The sequence below is a fragment of the Talaromyces proteolyticus genome, assembly GCF_021365285.1.
Source record: "Talaromyces proteolyticus strain PMI_201 chromosome Unknown BGW36scaffold_11, whole genome shotgun sequence".
In the NCBI taxonomy this organism is placed as follows: Eukaryota; Fungi; Ascomycota; class Eurotiomycetes; order Eurotiales; family Trichocomaceae; genus Talaromyces; species Talaromyces proteolyticus.
The window spans coordinates 1,760,582-1,775,080 of NW_025764287.1; the positions used below are offsets into that span (position 1 = coordinate 1,760,582).

A 14,499-nucleotide genomic window follows, 5' to 3' on the forward strand; every position below is an offset into this window, starting at 1 on the left:
AGGAGCAGAGCCGGCCGCCCTTAACCGCGCTGCTTCTCCGATGCGGGGCAGCTATTCGCCGCGGAAAGCATCTTGAGCTGTCTTCTACCTCCCACTTTATTTAAACATCTCTCTTTCAATGCTGCCTACATGTTACGAATCTCCAGACCAGCCTTTTTCAGCAGACTACCATACTCCAATTCTTGCCGTCCAGCAGTCTATCGCTCCTCATTTTTCTTGTGCAAACCTGTTTCACCTTCTCCCACTCGCACAATGGCTGGAATGACCCCTGTTTTTGCCAAGGACGCTGCTCCTCGTAAGCCCAATTCCTCCTTCCATCCCTTCTAATATTTGGAATCGCTAACACCTCTCAACCCTAGCCGCCGGTCCATACGTCCGTTTCCCCTCCCATATCCCCTCAAAATCCTAACTCTACTCTAACGGTAACCAGTCCCACGCCATCAAAGCCAATGGCCTTATCTTCGCCTCAGGCTGCATCCCATGCGACGCAGCGGGCACAATCCTCGAGAACGCCACGATCCAAGAGAAGACAGCGCTGAGCATCAAGAACGCCGCGGCGGTGCTCGAGGCCGCAGGGTCTAGCATCGCCAAGGTCGTCAAGGTCACGGTGTTTCTTACTGATATGGCCAATTTTGCGGCGATGAATGAGGAGTATGCGAAGCATTTCACGCATAAGCCAGCGAGAAGCTGTGTGGCGGTTTATCAGTTGCCTAAGGGTGTGCCGGTGGAGGTTGAGGTTGTGGCTTTGGAGTGAAATGTGTTAGGTAGCTAGTGGGTGAATAAATTGATTCCATGACCTTCTTCTTATTATTGTAACTCTGCGTGGTTAATTAGCTCAGTATATAAATATCAGTCGAGTTGATAGTCAAGATTCAGTGGTGAACGACAAAAGCGGTTAGACCAGACAAACAAATATCGGCGAAAAGATTTCAACTGTTCCTCCGTCGACACTTCCTTCACCTACATACAACCTTCGACACCATATTACTTACATACTTACAGCACCGATTGCATACTACATATATGTAGCCATGGCCTACTTCGAGTTTATGATGCTTGAACTACAGGAGATAACATCTAGTCAATGAACACAACTACGAACAATCGAACTGCGTCTGATAATAATCGCAACTCCCCCGATCCAGCTGTCCTGCACCTCACTCATCTGCGCTTATAGTAATGACACGGTGATTCTACGGACCCTTCAGTCTTTTTCTACGAAAGAGGAATCGAAGGACAGTCATTACACTGGCACGTCTTGTGCATGTACCGACTGGAGCTGGATCCGGGCTGGTCTCTCGCTGAGAGGCTGGTTGGGTTGCAAGATCAATAAGGGCCTTCATAGTTCATGCTTGCCTCGCGGACTCGAGTAACTCTTTGGTCGTTCTTGAGTTGGTTACGAGAGCGTGACTCCTTGTGCACTACATAATACACATACATAATACCAATATATATGAATCAATCATCAACAACACGTACAAATGCAAGGATTTAAATGGGATATTTATATCACAGCTTACTCTGCCCTGATCCTCCCACTTTCACAACCACCTTTCCCCATGTATCGCGACTCCCCAATGCCTTCAAGGCCTGCGGAACACTCTCCAAGCCCACGAAACTCTCATCCTTAAACGAGATCCCCTTAAACTTCCCCTGAGCAATCAAATCAAATATCCCCTTCCAGACCACTCCCACCGTCTCCTTCTCGAAATTCGCATACTGACCCCAATGCAAGCCCACGAGACTCACATTCTTCAACAACACTCTATTCAACGCAACCTTCTCGATCTTCCCCGCCGCAAACCCAATCACAAGCAAGCGCGCATTCCACGCCACACACTTCAGACTCTGTTCAATCATCCCCACGGGGTCATACACAATATCCACGCCGGCCTTCCCGTTGCCCGTCCGCTGCGCTTGACAGATCTTCTTGACCTCCTCAGGCCAGTTTTTATCGCGGTAATCAATCGCATAATCCGCGCCAAATTCCTGCGCGATCTGCCGCTTCCGTGCCGTCCCCGCGGTCGCAATGACCGTCGCGCCTTTCGCCTTGGCGATTTGTACGGCGGCGAGTCCCACGCCGCCCGCTGCTGCGTGCACAAGAACCCAATCCCCCGGCTGCACATTTGCGCGCGTGACCAGGCCGCCGTAGGACGTGGGTGCGGTCACAAACAGACCCGCGGCGTCTTCAAAGCTCCAGCCGGCGGGGACGGGGAAGAGGGAGAGTTCATGCGCGAGGGTGTGCGTGGCATACGCGCCTTGAGATGCGCCAAACACTCTATCGCCAGGCTTGAATCGGGGTTGTGACTTTGAGGCTGTGGGCACGGCGAGAATTGTGCCGGCGAATTCCATGCCGGAGATCCATGGGAAGGCCGGCTGGTGTTGGTATTTGCCCTGGATTTGTAGCAGGTCGAAGAAGTTGGTGCCGGCCGAGTGGATTTCGATTAGGTATTTGTCTGGCGAGGGCGTTGGCGTGGGCAATTCGCTGATTTTGAGGTCCAGAGGGCCCTACATCAATTGATATTAGCATATTATTCCAGGTTGAAATGAAGGATACGTACCTTGACATATTCGGCGAGTTGGATGGCACGCATGTTGTTGAATCACTCGATATATCACAATGTAAACCTGTCCAATATTGATATATTTGATGTGTTGTGTTGATGTCAACGGAGTGTATCTCCGCAGAACGTTGTTCAGTGGGGAAGAGCACCGAATGGGGAAATAACCTCGGCTGGTCGGCTACTCTAATCTACACCAATATAAATGTATATATGCTCACCACAACATTACTAAGTATACTAACAGTATGCATGTGTATGAATATGAATACCATAGTCAGTTCACAGTTCTGCCAACTCATGCATCATCCATTTCTATATGCATAATGCATAGAATTAGAAGCAGGGGCCAAAACAGACCACCATCAAAAAATCGCCTGGCCCCTACATCAATTGATATTGTCATACACCCTTCAGCCTGGGCAGGCCAGATATTTTTTGATTATCATCATAGGGCATCCAGTTATGACAAATACGGAATAATATCTCCCTACCAGCTGAGTTCAGCTCAGATAATAATAATCACGGAGCAGTGTCCCTCGTGGCCTGTGGTTCCAAACAAATAGTCCTGTTTAGCACTCCAATAGTCTGACAATATAAAGTCTGAGTTCCTGAGTCACGCGAGGGCTTAAAAAATTAAAGTATATCATTATCGACTGTTAGCCTTTCGAGAAGGAAAAGGGGAAAATTTCCGGATTGGTGAGTTCGAGAAAGGGCTTAGGCCTCAGGGGATGTCGGCGATCATTTACTACTTATTACTAGTAGTCTAGTTGTACTACGTCGACGGTACTCGTAGGGGCCCGGGCACATGTTGGTCATAGAATTCATTACGTTTTAGGAGGTAGGATGAGGCTACGGAGTAATACTATCTGTTTTGTGTCTGGGCGTATCGAGCCACGTGTTTGTGTCGATCTGCGTTTAGAATTATTAGAATTCCATGTGCTGCTAAAGATATTTGTAGTTGAAATGTAATAGTTAGATTATGTATTTTCAGAGTCAAGATATATCCTCCAATATACACCAAATATAAACCAGTGCACCGGCCTATTTTCCCAAAATGGTACTTAAATCACCACCAAGCAATAACCAATAACCATAAACAATTAATCAACCCAAATATAATAACTATACATTGAAAAATGCCTCCGACTCCGGCAACGCTGCATTGCAGAAACAATTGAATGGGTATATAAACAGGTATGCCGAATAGACAAAAGCCCAATACAGCCATGATGATGGCCTTCGTAGTTGTTGTAAAGTACTCGAATTCCCTCCCATGCGCCTATCATATATGCAAAAATAACAGTATGCTATACAGTTAGAACAATATCAATGGCCGACTGGCCGTTGTAATAATTGCTCGTGGCCTGCATAGGCGTATATATCTTGCGGGGCCATCGAGTGGTGCCCCGCTGGAATATACTGGGGAGGCATGGCCGATTGTATAGCTGGATGCATCGATTGGATCGACTGCATTTGCTGAGAAACCATGTTGACTCCTTCCACCGCCGAGTCCTTGCGTTTTCGGTCCGCGACTTGTTTACGCTGGCGACCTTGGCGGTCTACGCGAACGTGTCCCGGTGCTGCGTCGGGGTTGTAGTGTGAGGACGTTGCACGCCTCCATGGGCGGACTGGAACTGCCTCGTCGAATCCTTGATAGCTAACCATGGACTGTTGTTGATAGGCACTCATGTCCTGAGGAGCCATTGGCTGTACAACTTGACCGTAATTGTTGGAAACCGGGTTGATGGCGCGCGGGTAATAGACGGTAGATGGCCCGTTTGGTGTTTCGTATTGAGCAGCATACCAATTTGACTGTGGCATGCTCATTGTCGACGGGCTAACATCGGGCTCGATGTAATCGTTTGCCATCGGCCACTGTATTGTCGACGGTGGTGCTGGTTGAGGATATGTAAGGGGAGCCATCGGGTAAGGAGCGACATAGCTCGGCGATACCATATGAGTGTTGGCAGGAAGGTTACTCTGGGGAGACTGCTGAGAAAGCTCGTACGAGGCGGGAAGACCGTGGCTAGGAAAATGTGATATGACCGGGGTACTGATCTGACTGCCGGTATTCTGTGGCGGAACCATTTGAGGGTGACGCTCGGTTGTCAAGCTCAGTTGTGGAGAAGTCGACACGGGAGCCGGCCATGTTGGCGTGACAGCGACCTCTGACTGCTCCGCAGAAGGAGCAATGACAACCGTTTGTGCGATCGACTCTGGTTGCGATTGTTGTTGTTGTGGTGGTGGTGGCAGTTGTTGCTGCCAGGTCTCTGCCGAGTACCAGTCTCGATTGCTCTGTTGAGCATGTGAATGTGCATGGGGATGACCGTGACCATGACCATCTACATGGGACATTTGTTGCGGCTGCGATAGCGAAGTTGGCGTTGGCAGCGTGACATTCTTTGTTTCCACAGGGGACATCTCCTCCGGCACGTCATCCTCATCGTCGTCGATATCGGGCTGGCCATCGACGGGTTTCTTGCGGGTCTGGCGAGACGGCTTGGTGACCCTCCATTTCTTCAGGCGGCTGCGCAGCTGGGTTTCACTGGTACTATTAACAATACATTCCAATACGAGAAGGCGTTTGGATATACCTCGGGTTGAAGTCCTCGGTGCGGATCTGCTTGATGACCTGCTTCAGCGGCCACTCCTCGTCTTTGTACAAGCGAGCAATCAGGGCCTTCTTCTTCTCCCACACGTCGGAGGGAATGGAGGTTTTCATGGTGCAATTGGCAGGCGCAAGAGCATCCAGATGGAAGGAAGCGGCGAGCGAGGTGGTGGTGAGGAGGAAGAGAAGAGGACGAGGTGGTCGAGGGAGGAGGGAAATGCGGCGAAGATCGACAGCGGGCGTAGGATATATCTATGCTAGTAAGTACACGAATAATAATAATGCTAGAAGAATCATAGGAACCTCGTGCGCGGGCCTGACTTGTCCAGGCTCGCCTGGGTCGGCACTTGTGGCTTCCCGACGGCGCGCGACAAGGACGGTGCAGGGTAAGCAGCGCCCAGAGCACCAGAGAGGCAGTGCCATTCCTGGCCTAGCGCACGCACTAGCCGTGCAGCGCCCGCCTAGCGTGACCATCACGCTAGCCTGCCCGGGCCTGCCAGTGCCCCCGTTGCGGCCTAGCACGCGCCACGGCGGGCGGGCGATTGGCCCATGGGATTCATCCCATGGCTCGCTAGCCCCGCCCTAGTTCCTGCCTAGCTCCTTCAGGCCCCCGCTCTTGCTCCCTGCGGCCAGGATACCCTTGCGGCCCCCGTATCCTCCGCACCGGGCGGCGAGTGATTGGCGGCTGCTGCTAAATGTGCCCACTCAACGTGTATGATGTACGAACCTCTTTCGAGTCAGTTTCTTCACTCTAGCTGCCACTGGCAGTGGCCATGCACTACTACTAAGTCATTTAGCACTAACTCTAACCTAAGACAATCCGGCCTGCTACTGGCTGGGGCCAAACACAAACACCGCTGCCTCTGTCCCGTCAGGATGGCTCCGATCCGCAGCCATTCCGAAAACAGCAGTATGTGCCTCTGACTAAGTCCACTTGCCAAGTCCACTTTCACGGGTGTTAACTGCCTCGGTACCTGCGTTCTATTTGACTCTGCAATCTGCTACTTGTGAGTTGCAAGTAAATGGGTAGACGTACTATGTCATCTAGGTCGAGGCCGTCGGCTATCTCAACGGCTGCAGCTCCCGGCGGATCCTGACCCTGATCTCTGGTTCTGGGAGCGATGGTGGGTGGATGACTCGGAGGATGTGCGACGTACGGAGAATATGATCACGATATGCGTGCCTCGTGGGAGGCAAACTATTGATCGAGTCACCGTGCACGACGGAGAATTTTACACTATTAATATTAATATTAATTAACTCCTACCGCGATCAGAATTCAGAATAGATATGATGATTAGAAGGTAAACATCAAGTTGATAACCACTGAGCCGCGATGCGACTACTCCAGATCGAGTAGTGCTGTAAACTCTGGCTACTCAGTAGTAGACTTTGTAAGTGTACTAGTATGACGGGGAGTTAATCTGACTGCTAGCATTTACGGAGCAGTATTAGTAGTGCTAGTACACAGCATAATATTACAGTCATTATTATTGTTGTGAATCAAGGCTAAAGCTTAAACCGGCCCCAGGCCCAAACAGGCAGTGAGGTCAGTCAGGTCACTGGGTGTATGACTAAGGAATTCCAAATACCGTGAACTCGACTGCCTCATTGGGCTAGCGTGGGGTCTTGGCACGTTAGGGCAACTCGGGGAAGATCCGTCGCCTCCACAGACATGGCTCCCTCTCCATGTGCTCGGCACTATCACTGACGCCACTGAGCACTGCACTGTGTGGATTTGTTGTGAAGGAACAGTTCTTCATGTTATCGAATGCTCTTGCTCTGTATATTTTATCCACATATCCTCGGATCCTTGACACGATACACGCAAACAAATTATTCCATAGTAGATGAGTTATACACGTAATAAACAATATAACAATAGTAGTATTAGCCTGTCGTTTCCGGCCTAGTGGGCCGTCAGGCGGCCTGGCCACCCCGCCCAGCCGGGAAATGGCAGCAAAATTATCCCGCTCAACCAGCTGACGTCGAGCTAGTCTATCTAGTTAGCCTTTGAATATACGCGGCAACATACTCCGTATATATATATATATATATGATACGGAGTATATACCTGTATATTGTTATTATATATTACACCCTAGCAACCATGTGTGCCAGGTCCAGATCATCCTACGTCGTCGTACAAGAATGCCCGTCAGCAGGATATCATGCATGGACGACAAAGACACGGCAGCGGGCCTACAACTAGTCCCGAGTCTGGTTGATAGACTAGTGGATCACCATGCATCATCCTAATCCCTGTTGACAAGCCGCCCGCTAGTTTCTTGGTGGCAAGAAACACCAATCGCGATACACTATCCCCCCAACATCAACGACACCATCACATTCGCCATCACATTCTGATACACTCATAACCTCGTGCTGTTATGATTTTCCTCTTATATTATGACGGTACAGCAGTAATCTCGCGATATATGGCGAGACTACTGGCCGCTTTGTTAATCGTGAAACTGACCAGTGTAAAGTATATTCTTTGTGTCACAAATGTTAATAATTCAACATTGCCGTCTTGACTCGTAGCACTATTGACTCGACGTGAATCGACGACCTGTATACTCCGTGAGCCCAGAATGCATCATTTCTATTAACTTCTACAAGAAAGATGGACCCCGAAGGTCGCCGGGGCGGCTCTGATTGGGCGATCGCCAGGCTGTTCTCGCAACGGACCAATAGGAAGAGATCCTGATCCTCGCGCTGCATAGCACAACAAAGACTCCATCCGCAATTGGCTAGACTGAGGCCGGGAGGACTGTGTGTGGTGCCCAAGTCGGGCTAGCAAGAGGAAGAAGAAAACATGTACAGCATCAACAGAAAATAAGAATATGAGAAAGAGCAATCGGATGTTAATTAAAGGGTTAATTAAAAGAGTGTCGAATCAGCAGTCGCGTAAGGGTTGATGTGAGCTATCACTATATACTAAGCAATGTCTAGATCCTAGACATGGACACAGAGCATAGGATGTATAAGCATAGGAAGGTCATACAGTACATGGATGGATAGATGATCAGACCCGTCACAGTGGTAAGTTGGAAGTCCTGACAGCGGGTGGGACAACCATACGTCACATAACAATAGCAAGCAGTAATAATATGATATGCTAATATGATCTCTTTCTTTCTTTGCTGCTTCCTTCTTTGTTCTGCTCCTTTCTTTCTTTCTTTCTTTCTTTCTTTCTTCCTTGTACTGTCGACACAATGCATTGCCTTCAAGGGATCCTAGCTAGGCTCTAACCCTCTCTACAAGGACCCTGGGAGTAAGAATTAACTAATCAGTCACGCAATATTCCATAATCGAACACCCGGCTGCTGCAATAGCCAACTACCGTCGCATTTTACTACATATTATTTGCCACGATGCCTTATCCTCTGCTATGTATGGATAGAGCTCGGACGATAAGCCCCTTCCGGAGTAGCCGGCCCACTCTGCTCAAACGACGACGATCACGATCACCACGATCACCACAATCAGTCTTCCATCTCGGACACGCACCGACTCAGTTAGATGATCGCCGCCGTCCACGCTGCCGGAACTGTGGGACGGATCAGCAATTCTTAGCCAGCATTAAGTCATTAATACTCTACTTCGTGTGCGTATTTTGTTATTCATAATTCACATCATGTGCATGACCATGTAGTTGTACCACCACTGGAGTACCACCTGTAGTAGCGTATGTAATAATGTCTCCGGACATCCTCCGCCCCCCTCCCAGATTATGATTATGATTTATGTTTCTGGATTCGACACCCTAGATACCCCTCATCCGTTCCATATTATGATTCTACATGTCCGATCCATGGCTATGCATGAACATGTGTTCGTAGCACATCACGCCTGCTTTAGTCCACCTCCCTCGTCAAATGCTGTTCGCGCATAATTATTAATTTAAAATGCTAAGCCCAATGCTAGTCCTGATTTGAGAGGTGATGCGTCAATTTGATAATTGGTGACTTAAATCGCGCGTGGATGTGACTGTAGGCAGTTGATTGCTGTGATTCGCTAGCTGGATGGAGTCGAGGTTAGGTAGATAGGTTTCTGTTTACAAGAGATCAGGAGAGGTTACTACGCTATGCTCGGTGATCTGAGTTGAACAAGTCTCGCCCATCAACTGATGCCATGATGGTGAAGATTATTTAATGTATTAATTAGACACGAGAGAAGTGTAGTAAAACAGAACAAAATTTGAAAAAAAAGGGACAACCCAAGTATCCGTCCATACGCGAAATTAAAACATCAACGCCATGAAATGTAGTCGTGCAAATAACCAGAATATCAGTACAAAATTAGGATCTAGCGACGCCTCTTGATTCGGTGCTCCTTCCCTCGTTTTGACTTTTTCTTTGTCTTGTCGGTGGGCAGAATCAGGGGCTCGTTTTGAAGATTCCATTCCATGAAACGCAGCAGATAGTCGTCGATGTGGTTCGGCTCAGTGTCTTCGGTTATCGTATCGGTCGCCACGCTGGGTCCCGGTGTGCCGTCCTGCGTTGCTGTGCCTAGCTGCGCGGGAGTGCGCTCCTCAAAGTCGCCGTCGTCTGCATGTTCCATCTCCTTCTGCGCGTTCTTCGCCGCGACAATATCTTCCTTGTCCTCTGCCTGCTCGAACACGCGTGTAGTCCCGCCCCGGTTGTCGAGAACCCGGTCCATGGCCTTGCTTGCTTCGTCCTGCTCGTCTGGTGCATCGACCATGTCCGATGTGGCGACTTTGGTGAAGTAGTCTGTAGTAAATCCACCTTCTTGGATGACTACATCGTCTAACATCCGCTTCTGATTGGCTTTGCGGAGGATGTTGGACTCGATTGTGTACTCTGACACCAAACGGTAGATGTGCACATCTCTGGTCTGCCCGATACGGTGACATCGGTCCTGGCATTGCTTGTCCATGGCCGGGTTCCAGTCCAGATCGTAGAAGATGACACAATCCGCGCCAGTAAGATTGATACCTAACCCACCAGACCGAGTAGACAAAATAAATGCAAGTATACGATTGTCATTGTTGAAGCGATCGGTCAGCATCTGACGTTGCTCGACTTTCGTAGTGCCGTCAAGACGGAGGTAGCGATGTCCATGGATATTCAGGAACTGTTCTAAGATATCCAGCATTTTGGTCATCTGCGTAAAGATCAGGGCGCGGTGACCACCTGCCTGGAGTTTACGTAGCAGCTTGTCTAACTGCTGAAGCTTGCCACAGTCGTATTGCAACAACCGTTTGTCTGGAAAGGCGATAGACAGCCGCATTTGCGCTTCGTGGAACGGATCGTATTTGTAAAGCCTTAAGTCTTTGTCAAAGTAGCGTGTTTCCAGAGGTGTGATGGCTGCTTCCGTAGTACCTGCTGCAATAGCTGCCGGAGTCACACAAGCAAACCTCTGAATGTAGCCTTCCATGGAAAGTGCACGGTCTTCGATACAGTTGATCATAGAGGCTAGAACTGCTGACTGGTTGGACAGCCGCTCAAGTTTAGACACTTGAAGAGTTCCCCGTGTGGAAAATCCATTGTATGGTCGTTCGATTGTGAGAAATTCAATCAAACTCTTTCCCCAAACCGGGCGTCTTCCGTGTCGATTCGACTCAAAGTAGAGCGTGCTTTCCAGCTCATTCATCCTCCTCTTGCGTGTAAGATTTTCCATCGAGTCCAGCGTAGACCGCACTGAAGAGCCATCGAATCCCATCTGCCAGTTGGTCCGTCTGTATTGACGTTCACGTAATGTCTTCAAAGGTTCAAACGCCATTATGCGGCTAGTATCTTGTACTAGCCTCTTCGATAGGGTTTCTCGGAACACAGGCGCTAAATTGAGGAAATCCAAATCAAGATTATCGAACGGGTGCTGGTATAAAAGCCGGCGTCGTACGAGCAGATTCTTAATCTCATAATCTGTCGCCAGCGATTTTGACATCACAAATGAAGTCGATATTTGCCGCGTTTCAAAGAGATCAGGATGATTGCAGACTTTTCGAAGTTGCATGAGACAGTTGATAATGGAAAGATAATTGCCAGACGCCAAGGTCTCCTTTGTTTGAGCCCTAGACATGAAGCCATCATAAAGATAGCGCTGACGTTTTGACAAGCGGCAATTTATCACATGCTCATATTTGGCAGGCATCTGTTTCTCGACATCGGCCTTGAGTCGCCGAAGCAGGTATGGGCGGAGGACGGTATGCAGTTTTGTCACTATCTGTTTCGCCTCATCATCCATCGTCTCTCTACCATGCTCCAAAATTTGTTCGACTGGCCGCCGGAACCACTCTGAAAAGTTTCTGAGATCAGCAAATCCTTCAACACCAGCTCCATCTTCATCTGAGGGCATCAAGAAGAACAGGAGAGACCAAAGCTCGGTCAGGTTATTCTGCAGCGGTGTACCAGTAAGCAGAAGACGAGCCCGAGTCTTGAATGTGAGCAACGCCTGCCATCTTTGGGATCGGAAGTTTTTGATATTGTGAGCTTCGTCGAGAACCATGTAGTGCCAATTTCTTCGTTTGAGCACCTGTTGATCCTGCAAGACCAATTGATAAGAGGTGATCAAAACATCCCAGCTACTGTCGTCCGTCCAGCCTCGTCTTTTCTGCTTTCTTTCTTCCTGGTTTCCATAGTAAGTCATGATTTTGAACCCGGGGCACCACTTTTTGAATTCCATCTCCCAGTTGAGGATAACACTGGTAGGTACAACTACCAGGTGAGGGCCCCAAACTTCATGTTCAACAGCTAGATGTGCAAGAAGGGCAATCGTCTGAATAGTTTTGCCAAGACCCATTTCGTCGGCTAAGATGCCGTTGATATGATTATTGTAGAGTCCTGCTAGCCAGTCAAGTCCATAGTGCTGGTATTCACGCAAAGTTCCCCTTAGAAGGTGAGGGATAGGAGTCTTCAATCCAGCCGTCATAGGCGATTCTGTTATATCCGCTGGTTTCTCGAATTGATTCTCGTAAGACGAGATTGATTCTGGTTCCGATGGCTTGGTGGCAACGGTACCCGGAGAAGCTTCACTGGAACCATCCCTGCTATGCCGCGACTCACGAGTATCTTCATCTTGAACTGGCAAGTTTGGTTGATCAACATCCATCTGTTCTGGTAGACTTTCATCATTCAGTATTCCAGGCTCAGCAACAGCGCCTAATTCTGGAACGACACCCTCTTCCGATTTTGTAGAGTCCACTTTAGGATTCAAGAATTCAGTTTCATCGTCGTGCTTAGGCAGACCTGTCGGAACGAGAGATACTTCATCTTGGTCTTCAGCTTCTTCAGCTTCGACTTCCTCAGCATCGTTCGTATTGCCGCTATAAACTGTGTCTTTCGAGGAGAAAAATCCCAACAACCCAGGGCCATCCTCAGAAACATCACTATCATCGCTCTCATCGTCTTCCTCTTCCTCTTCGTCAGCATCGGCATCACTATCACCCATATCATCGTCCATATCGGTAGACTCATCACTGTCGTCAAGGAGAAGAGGGTCGACATCCTCAAGGTTCCCAGTTCTCTCTGAGCCAGCACCGTCTTCAGTGAACTCATCGTCAGGTAACGGCGTATTACGGGTTGAAGAGACTAGAGAAGAGTCGGAGCTGGCATTTCTTTGTGACAAGGCGCCAGGGAGATTAGCATACTTCAATCGCAATTCTTCAGCAGTCAATGCCTCGTCGTCATCAGCAGGACCTTCGCTTTCACTTTCACTTTCACTGCTAGACATATTGCTTTCGTCATCATCTGAAATCAACGAATCGTTTTCGTCCTCCTCATTATCGTCTTCTTCTTCTTCTTCTTCTTCATCATCTTCATCATCATCAAAGTCCTCGCTTACAAGATCCATATCGCTTCCAACGCCGAGAATTTCTTGTCGTCTTTTCTCAAAAAGCATGGTCGACTGCTTGATAGCTTGATTCAACGCTTGTTGGTTTTCGGCTTTTCTTTCTTCTTCCCAGCGAGCTAAGCGAGCCCTATCAACCTCAGCGCGAACCAAGTCAAATTGTCTTTGGAGGTCTCTGATAAGCTGTCGTCTTTTAGCTTTGATGATTTCTTCCTGCTCGCGAAGAATATCTTCTGGTCTTTTGTTTCTCTTCCTCCATGCTTCGGCACACCATTGAGCAAGCTGACGAGCGGTATTGCGATGACGTTTGTGTTCTTGGTCTAAGAGTTTGCGAAAGAACAAGGCATGTGCGACAAGGTGGTCGTGGTGAGAGTACTGTGGTGGAGGTTCTTCCTGCGGTTCAGGGAGGCAAGCCGAGCAGACCTGTGGCGTGAGCAACCCCCCCGGCTCTCCAGCTTCAAATACTCTAAGCCGTTTAACGGCTTCTTCTTCTGCGTCTTCTTCTGTGGCGATGGTATTTTCTCCTGCAAAAACATCCGTATTGGCGACCCATTCTCGAAACGAGGCGTAGCGTTTTGGGGCCACGACATGTCCTGGATGCTGAATGCTGGTGGACCCTTTCTTGACTTTGAGTCGTAAACGGGGGTACTTTTGACCACCACCATATTCTTGAAGCTCATTTTTATCATGTTTTTCTAGTGTATGGATACTAGGGTTCGCTGGAGGTGACGCATCTATCGAAAAGGAAGCATTACGACGCGTGCGTCGTGGGCTCGCACCATTAACAGCTGCTTGTACACGTCCGGACGCATTCACAGAGCTTTGAGACCTCATGCGAGAATGGACAGGTTTTGCTGTTATCGATGGACTAGTATGGCTAATGCCACCAGTCGAAAACCTTGAACTTGACTTTCTAACAGACTCCCTTCTGGGTATTTGGCCTGGCCCTGGAGAAGACCCTACTCTTGCTCCAAGGGATTGTCTTCCAATTTTTCCGGCTCGCGCGGACGAAGATAGTGGTGAAATTTCCGACGCATTTTGACGAGAGGGGATAGCCTTGATCACGTAGTCCTTTTGGTTCGCTCGAGTTTGCCTCTTAGACGAAGGTGGCTGCAGGTCGAGAGGAATCGCGTTTGTTCTCGAGGATTTCCGTCTACCCCCTTCAACGAATGATGTAGGACCCTCAACTCCGATTTTTTTCCATGGTGGGGATATTGGTCGAGGAGTCGAGCGTTTGGACTCGGCGAGTTTTCGCCTCTTGGACAGAGGCTCGTCCGGGTGATCAAGTGCCCCTTCGTCTTTTTGACCATTCGATAGCTGGATAGGTTCGGCTGCGGTTTCCGGAAGTTCTATTTCAGATGAAACGCGAAAATTCTCGCTCGGTTCGGGGGTCACGCGTGCATCATGCTGTGAGGTCCCGTTAGGTTTACCGTTTTGCATATCTTGTTACTAGGCGCGACGGGGGCCTGTTCTATGGCTGACCCCAACTTTCCCAGCACAGACACAAGTAAA

The 14,499-nt window shown here is 49.0% G+C and overlaps 4 protein-coding genes across 4 annotated transcripts; 1 reads left to right on the forward strand and 3 right to left on the reverse strand.

The window, feature by feature from the left end:
• Positions 1-261: 261 nt before the first annotated feature.
• BGW36DRAFT_303515 (putative L-PSP endoribonuclease family protein) lies at positions 262-754 on the forward strand (the record flags this gene model as incomplete). The annotated part of the gene is made up of 3 exons (XM_046211885.1): positions 262-295; positions 360-373; positions 431-754. The coding sequence occupies 3 exons, from the start codon at positions 262-264 to the stop codon at positions 752-754; spliced, it is 372 nt and encodes a 123-aa protein (XP_046068422.1).
• Positions 755-1,509: 755 nt separating this feature from the next.
• BGW36DRAFT_431636 (alcohol dehydrogenase) lies at positions 1,510-2,594 on the reverse strand (the record flags this gene model as incomplete). The annotated part of the gene is made up of 2 exons (XM_046221010.1): positions 1,510-2,508; positions 2,562-2,594. The coding sequence occupies 2 exons, from the start codon at positions 2,592-2,594 to the stop codon at positions 1,510-1,512; spliced, it is 1,032 nt and encodes a 343-aa protein (XP_046068423.1).
• A 921-nt stretch (positions 2,595-3,515) lies between these two features.
• On the reverse strand, positions 3,516-5,443 carry BGW36DRAFT_387588 (uncharacterized protein). Its single transcript, XM_046217139.1, has 2 exons — positions 5,159-5,443; positions 3,516-5,109 (listed from the first exon to the last, which is right to left on the reverse strand). The coding sequence occupies exons 1-2, from the start codon at positions 5,284-5,286 to the stop codon at positions 3,891-3,893; spliced, it is 1,347 nt and encodes a 448-aa protein (XP_046068424.1). The 5' UTR covers positions 5,287-5,443; the 3' UTR covers positions 3,516-3,890.
• A 3,867-nt stretch (positions 5,444-9,310) lies between these two features.
• Positions 9,311-12,950, reverse strand: BGW36DRAFT_387593 (SNF2 family N-terminal domain-containing protein). Its single transcript, XM_046217140.1, has one exon. It carries the CDS (start codon positions 12,868-12,870, stop codon positions 9,484-9,486), a length of 3,387 nt encoding a protein of 1,128 aa, XP_046068425.1. The 5' UTR covers positions 12,871-12,950; the 3' UTR covers positions 9,311-9,483.
• Positions 12,951-14,499: the final 1,549 nt, after the last annotated feature.

Coding starts and splice junctions, on each gene's coding strand:
- BGW36DRAFT_387588 (XM_046217139.1), bottom strand. CDS start 5,286: ATGAAAACCTCCATTCCCTCCGACGTGTGGGAGAAGAAGAAGGCCCTG. Junction 5,110..5,158: donor ACCGAGGACTTCAACCCGAG/GTATATCCAAAC, acceptor TAATAGTACCAG/TGAAACCCAGCTGCGCAGCC.
- BGW36DRAFT_387593 (XM_046217140.1), bottom strand. CDS start 12,870: ATGTCTAGCAGTGAAAGTGAAAGTGAAAGCGAAGGTCCTGCTGATGAC.